At 42.0% G+C, this 7,040-nt stretch overlaps 1 protein-coding gene across 1 annotated transcript; it reads left to right on the top strand.

The window, feature by feature from the left end:
* Nucleotides 1-2,048: 2,048 nt before the first annotated feature.
* FAM47E (family with sequence similarity 47 member E) lies at nucleotides 2,049-6,082 on the top strand. The gene is made up of 5 exons (XM_075422087.1): nucleotides 2,049-2,195; nucleotides 3,387-3,544; nucleotides 4,244-4,394; nucleotides 4,943-5,149; nucleotides 6,068-6,082. Exons 1-5 carry the CDS (start codon nucleotides 2,049-2,051, stop codon nucleotides 6,080-6,082), a joined length of 678 nt encoding a protein of 225 aa, XP_075278202.1.
* Nucleotides 6,083-7,040: the final 958 nt, after the last annotated feature.

Raw genomic sequence — 7,040 nt, 5'->3', positions numbered from 1 at the left:
TGTAATATTTGATATTGCAAGTACACTGATCATCTCTAAAGCAAACTTCTTGGGCTATTCATTTTTGTTTTGCTTTAGCAAGCAAAGACTGTATTGCTAAGGCACTGATAGTAGCAATTTAAAATATCTGTCAGTTGCCATTTCATCATTTAAGGCAATAGAGGTAAAAAAGACTACAGAAGCACAGTGAGCAGTCTGACCTGGTAGTACCATGTACAGCTTAAACCACAAAATCGAGGCAGAAGTGAATTCTGTGGATGTGAGAACAAGCCAAGTGTGAGTAACAGCACATTAGAACATGGGCAGGCTGGGCTTAAGCAACAGGAGACTTTTTGAGTTTGTTTGGTCTTTGTGTCTCAAGTCAGGCAGCTGATCCAGGCTCTGGAGGAGATATTAAGAAGTGGGGGTCTGCCGAGTAAAAGGTATTTGTGACTGTAAAGTCATTTAAAAATGAGAAGAGTGGGGATGTAACAGTCTTGCAGACGAGGAGCCATAGAGTTTACCTGGGTATGCAGGAACTTGTGCTGTGTATTCAGGACCTTTGTATGTGCCTCAGGAGATGCAGCAAGGACCATGCAATTGTCAGGGCTGTAGCGGCCATTAGGACTGAGTATTAGCTCATGTTTGTATGCAAACAGATAAAATCCTGATGAGATATCTCTGCAGTGTCTGGGGTGGTGCTACTTTGACATAAATGTACACAGAGGAAAAGGCAACACATGCACTGCCCTTCCTAGGCCTGGCTGCTGCTGTGGAGGCATATTCTGTAGCAGGGTTTGGAGGCTCTGCTTAGCACTTGGACCTGGAGCATCTGTCAAGAACTACCCACCTGTGCTGTGCAGCTGAAAATCTCTGGAGCTGGCTTCATATCACTAGAGAGGAATCTAAACTAGCTTGTGCATGGCTTCGTAGCAGCATTTCAGCCCTTCCTGTAAATAGACAGACTTCCCAGCTGCTGAATGACTTTGCAGAAAAAAGAAATGCCCTGCTAGCATCCAATGAATAAGTGCAACAGAGAAAACTAGGGTGAGAATATATTTATCATGAAATACTAAAGCCTAAAGTAGGATCAACGCATGCTTTTCTCCATCAATACATTGTATGTGCAAAATGCAGGACGGCTGGGGTTTAGTGATACCTGTCTTGTTTTTCACCATTAACTTTGTAGCAGAGTCTTTGCCTTCCCACAGTATAGACAATATTTTTCTGGTGAAGGCAGTATTAAGTCACTACTTTCTTGTCCCAGATTTAATCCCTACAGATCAAAGATCTTGGAAGCAGCAGGTTGGACACTATCTGCAAGGTCTGGAAAATGGAGGTTGGCTCAGCTGTCAACTCTTAAGTCATTCTCTGAAACTGCCAAAGCTGTTTTGCTTGAAACATTAAACTAATTATGTAGGCCACAAATGAAATGTGGAGTGGCTGAAAGCTGGAAAAGTTGTGGTCAACTGAAATGAGGCATTTGTGAGGAATGCTGGCAATCTTGAAGCTTTAAAATATTTTTGGCATTGAAGCAATATACGTGTGTAAAATAAATAAGTCTTGAAACAGAAGCTCTATAACATTATCAAATTTTTACTTAAAAACAAACTTTTGGAATGCCAGTATTTATGTGAGCTGGAAATGCCGGGTTTTGGTGAGTGTCTTTCATATGAATTAAGTCAGTGTTTTATAAGCTTTTCTCAAAAGCTGATTAGAAGCAAACTGCTGACCAGTGTGGGTAAACATGCTTGGAGCTGAATATCCACTTGCACTCTAAATGTACTCCAGACTTTTCATTAGAATACAGCCTTTAAGAGCTCTGCTTAATGTAATTTGCTTACAGAAGGGAGAAAATGTTTTCTAAGCACTTTCGAGAAAGCAGACTGAGGTTCTCGGACTCCCTTAATGGTCAGCACTGAATATTCCTGAAAAAAGATCTAGATGACTTCAGAGATGTCTTTCCTCCTTCATCGGATAACATGATTGTGTATGGTAGAAAGCAGCCTGTCTCAATTACCCTTCAAAACAGCACACCGAAATCTTAATCCACAGCTTCGTAGAAGAAAATGAAGTGTGCCAAAACGCAGGTCACTCTTTCCAAGCTCAGCCTGCTGCAGCAAGCCAGGAGAGATTACGTTGCACAGATAGAGTGCTGTCTGAACCAGCATCCCTTAGTGCTCTACCCACGCTTGGAAAAAAGTATCTACCCAAAGGTAATGATTTTGTAATCCTGGTTAAACACTGTTTATTTGCAGAGTTGGAACAGGAAGCTAACCTAGCATGCAGCTACTATTGTCAATAAAAAAAAAAAAAACCCAGCAGCTTGTCTTTCTTTCCAAACAATAAACAAGGTAAATAATATTAAAGGTAACTTAAACTTAGATGGTAGGTTGAAATTGTCAGCAAGTTAATTGTGGAACAGTATTACGAATGGGCTAACTGAGGAATCTAGTGCCTGCCATCAACAGAATACAGAAAATGCGTTATCTGCTAAGCTATCAACAGGCGTTGATGCAAATAGACATTATAGAGCAGGAAGGAAATCTAAACAGAATGGGTAAATTAGGGATATGCCCAAGGTAGCAGAGTATATCGCATTACCTGTATTTCTCAGCCTGTTTACAGAATCATTGCTCTTTTCCGAGTCTCCAGTTCTTCAACTTCCTCTGCTTCATGCAAGCAAAAGCTAGCAGGTCCTTGTCTTTTGTGCGGCTGGGAACTTCCAGAAGGTTCTTATTTGGACGTTGCAGATGGAGGACAGTGACCAAATACAGGGCAAAATTAAGCTTTTTGCTTCTGGTACCTCTCAATAGGAACAGGGGAGAGCTGGCAGACTTTTGGGAGAGACAGGCTTCATGCTATAGAAGATGGGGACCCCTGGGTGAAGCACCTTAGCCAGCATTGTTTAGCCCTGTCTAAGGATACTCACCTAGGGCTTGGATGCAATAAAATGATGGATTGGTTTGTTGCGAGAAGCCTTAGTATTCAGAAAAGGGAATTGGGTCTCTGTTCTGAGACCAGGCAATAGCATAGCTTTCCCTGATCCCAAGCTGCTGTTACTGGGGTGATGGGATTATGAAATGAGGGATTGTACTGAAAGGAAGGAAACTTCAAAGTAGCTGAAGGAAAACTTCATATGTGGTATAGCAGATTGCCATAGAAGATGGCAGAGACTAGAATTTCAGCATGATTCACAGATCTAGCAAGCAGCCTGAGTTGCAGTTAATGCTTTAAAGATTTTTGAAAAAGGTCTATGAGTTGAGGCTCCTGGGCTATGCACTGCCTTAACTGCTAGTAGACCTGAGGAGGCTTGCATGTTGGGCAGTCCTTCAGACAGCCCCCAAGCAAACTTCTTCCAATGAGGTTAATTTTGAGCACAGACTATCTTTTTGCTTGACTTGCAGCACTTGAGAGAGGATGCTGGTGTCTTGGATCGTCAAATGATTTTGAAGAGCAAGGCTGGCTACAGTGACTATGAACAGGAGAACCAACCCCTTCAGGAGGTGCTGGCTCATGTGGAGGACACGCAAAGCAAAGTAACAGCTTCCAAGACACGAGTGCAGTGAGTACAAGACAAGATGCAGACAGCAACACAAATGGCTCTGAATGCCCCCTTCTCTGTGATGAGTGGAAAAAGGAATTTAAGCACTTAAATAAAATTTACATCAAACTGTCATGGAAGACATTTTCATTACAAGATAGGTTCCTTTGCCTTCCTAAATGATACTGATAAATTAATAGATATCCCACCACCTGTTCAGAGAATAGTCAGGATTAGTTCTGAGTGATACAAAAACACGACGACGCAGCCTCACTGGTGGTTAGTTTTACAGGCTGAATTAGCTACGGCAAAATAAGCGGTGTCACTTTATTCTTCCCTAAGCACTTTAAATAATGACAGAAAGGCATAGTGATGGACACATACAGCTCTGAGTTTCAATGTTTTAGGGTTTTCTGTTTTGAAGGTGGCAGGTTATTTCAAGCCTTGCACACAAACCTTGGGACTGTGCTGTTCGATATAGCAGGTGCAGCTCTTTCTTCTGTATGTGAAGGTGGTCTTCACACCTGGTTCAAATTGCTCAACTATTCCTTGCAAAAATCATGCCATGTGGGTGGTAAACTGCACCACTGGTGATCCAAAGGCATATGTGCAAACACAGGATCCAGCTTTAGGCTGTTGTCTAACACAGACTGTGTGGTGACAGCTATCGCTGCAGCTAATCAAAGGGTGTTTCAGATTGTATTGTGTTAATACCTGCAGTGGCAAGGAGTCTCAAGGCAAAACCCCACGTACACAACATTCCAAGAAGGCTGCAGCAAGACAAAAGGAGGCAAGGCTGACTGACTTTCTTCCCTCTGAAGAACATGTAAAGCGAGAAATCAAGCATTTTTGTGACTGGGTTATGTCTTTGGTAAGTAAAACAAAACCGCCACCACCTGCTCTCTTTGATTCTAGAAACCTAATTACTTCAGTTGGGCTAAATATCTTTAGACTGAAGAAGTGAAAATGTGTGAATGTGAGAGCCAAGGTCAAAACCAAGATGACTTCTTTGACTCTTGGCTCTCATGTCCTGTTGTGACTAATAGGGCTCAGCCCACTAAAACGTAAAGCAAGGAATAAGTATCATTATACAGAAATACTGCTAAGTAAGTTTGCTTTAGAAAGTTTTGGGTTTTTTTTTCCAGGGAAGGCATCCATGTCCAAATTATTGTAGTACCTTACCTTGGAGCAGTCCCCTTTTATCCGAAATTAATACACCAATTCGTGTGTTGGTTCCAATCTGACTTTGCGCTTGCCTCATCACTGTGATGATGCTAATTCAAGCATACCTGTAGATCAGCTGAAACTGTGAGGCTGAACTTAGTAGTACTATAGATTGGAAGGCTGGAGGAAATTATGCAAGAAATGAGATGTTGCTTTCTTCCCCACTCTGAGACTGTCCTGGGATTGTTGTTCCAGGGAGGGGGGAACTGCAATATTGATGAAGATGCCCTCATAACCTTGCTCAACACCAGCAGTGAAAGGGAGGCCACTGTCCCTTCACCCTACCATGCTCTGAAATTCAACAATGTGCAAGCAGAGCAGGCAAAGGGCCAGAAGATTTCATCTCTCCCGTTAGCTGTCACGAATTCTCATCACCTAAGGACCCTGCCCTGCCAGGTTAAGGTAAAAGCCCACATTTATGTTTGCAAATGTCTAATTGTTTTGGATGGTTTGTGGGAGAGGATGCCCACTGGAGATGAGAAGAGCCTGTTTCTTCCAGGGAGCATTTGATATTTCTCTCTAATTGCATCTTAAGGATTCAGAATGCAGTTGAAAAATTAAACATTCAATAATGGTTAATTTTTACATGCAGTAGAGCAGTAAAATGGGTGAATGACACCAGAGAGTATTAGGGCTCAACCATGAAGTCTTTGTGCTGGTCAAACTGTAGAGGATTCTCAGTTTTCCTTGTACCCAAAGCTAGTGAAATCAACAGAAAAACATGGTTGAATATTGTGCGAGCTTTGGATTAGGTGAAGGACATCATGTCTGACCCATCTCAAGATATGGTTTGTTAGATGTTACAGCTGGAGCTTCATGAAGTCCTCAGTCCTGAGTGTATTTGTGGCACTGATGTAGGAGAGCCGGGACACTAGTGGAGGTGTCAACAACTAAAAGAAGCTGAAGCACAGGGCAATGACCTTCCAGTCCCTACTTTTCCCCTTACCTGCTTTTCTTGCTGTGTCTTTGTTTAATGATTGAATACATAATCAAAGACTATATATAGCTGAGGTCAAAACTGGAGGAGGATTTTAGGGAAAATATTTGCTGGAGGATTTTAGGTAAGAGGGTGAAATTGGGCCAGTTCTGGCTTAACTGAAAGTCTGCATTTCTCCAACCCTGTAACTAGGTTTTTTCCATGTTCAGAAATTAAATTTTGAAACAGAAAAACATTTATTCAGCCTCTGACTCCCAATATATGAACGTCACAGACTTCCTTCCCAGGGTCTCACAAAAAACATTTAAAAAAAAAAAAGATGGTCAGATGACTTGAGGGTAGTGATTCCCAGAAGTAGCTTTTAATACTGTTTGCCTTTGCAGGAAAAAGACTGTTAGTCGGACATTCTCATCAGCTATCACCTTTATATTGTTGTGGGCAGAGCCTGGCAGAGCCTTCAGAGATGGTATTCAGGCTCTGCGACAGAGTCTGTACTGCCTGTGGCATGAGGGACAAATGCCAACCTGATGAAAGAACACTGCAGTGGTGGTTTTTGCAGGTCCCTTCCCAAACAAAAAGGGAGAAGATCAGATATGGAGCATGGTATCTGGATCCCAAAACGTGGAGAAGACAGAAAGTAAGCGAACCATTAAAAGCTCCAGAGGTAACAATCAATTACCTTGGAAATGTGAAGGACAGGTCTGAAAAGGTACTGCGAATGTAAAAAAAAAGTTGTATCATTCTTTCATGACATAGCTGTAAGAGATTATTTTCTGATGGGAATGTCTCTGGGCACTGTATTGTGCCTGACAGCCACAAATAGACAAGGAACAAACATGTTATCCAAGCTGAGATAACCATGGTTCCAACAGGCTCATTCACTTGCATTAGACTGTGGCTGCATGGCACCTTCATGTGGACAACAGCTCTAGAAGGCAAATAAGCACAAGTCAAGACTTGGTTGAAGTAACTGTTGTAAATCTAGTTCCTTTAATGCTCTTGGTATCATATGTGGCCAAAATGCATTCATATGCAATTGGCACCTCAATGTTTTAGGGTGTTTTTATCTCGGTTTTGTTTTACTGCAATACTTACCTTGACAAAGGTGCTGGATTCAGCTGTGGTACAAGGTGTTATTAGGAGGAGTTTGCAGAGCAGGCAGGTTCTTCAATTGCTGGGTTTACTTACAAGTAGGTTTAGTTTCCTCTTTATAGAAAAAAACTAGTCTATCATCACACTTACTACAGAATAAAAGGGGAAGACACTGTCCATGCTCTAGAGGGCAGTCCTTCCAAAGATAAAACTGAGGAGCTGCATATGACAGAAAGCTGAATGTGCTGAGTTGAGCTGAATGAG

Source organism: Opisthocomus hoazin, chromosome 5 (genome assembly GCF_030867145.1).
Source record: "Opisthocomus hoazin isolate bOpiHoa1 chromosome 5, bOpiHoa1.hap1, whole genome shotgun sequence".
In the NCBI taxonomy this organism is placed as follows: domain Eukaryota; kingdom Metazoa; phylum Chordata; class Aves; order Opisthocomiformes; family Opisthocomidae; genus Opisthocomus; species Opisthocomus hoazin.
Note: the sequence above shows the minus strand (reverse complement) of the source record. Positions and strands in the feature narration are given on the sequence as shown.

Bases quoted from the DNA above. Each gene is read 5' to 3' on its own strand.
- FAM47E (XM_075422087.1), top strand. From the start codon at position 2,049: ATGAAGTGTGCCAAAACGCAGGTCACTCTTTCCAAGCTCAGCCTGCTG. The intron at 2,196-3,386 runs GTAATGATTTTG...CTTGACTTGCAG, and splicing joins AAAAAAGTATCTACCCAAAG to CACTTGAGAGAGGATGCTGG. The intron at 4,395-4,942 runs GTAAGTAAAACA...TTGTTGTTCCAG, and splicing joins GTGACTGGGTTATGTCTTTG to GGAGGGGGGAACTGCAATAT.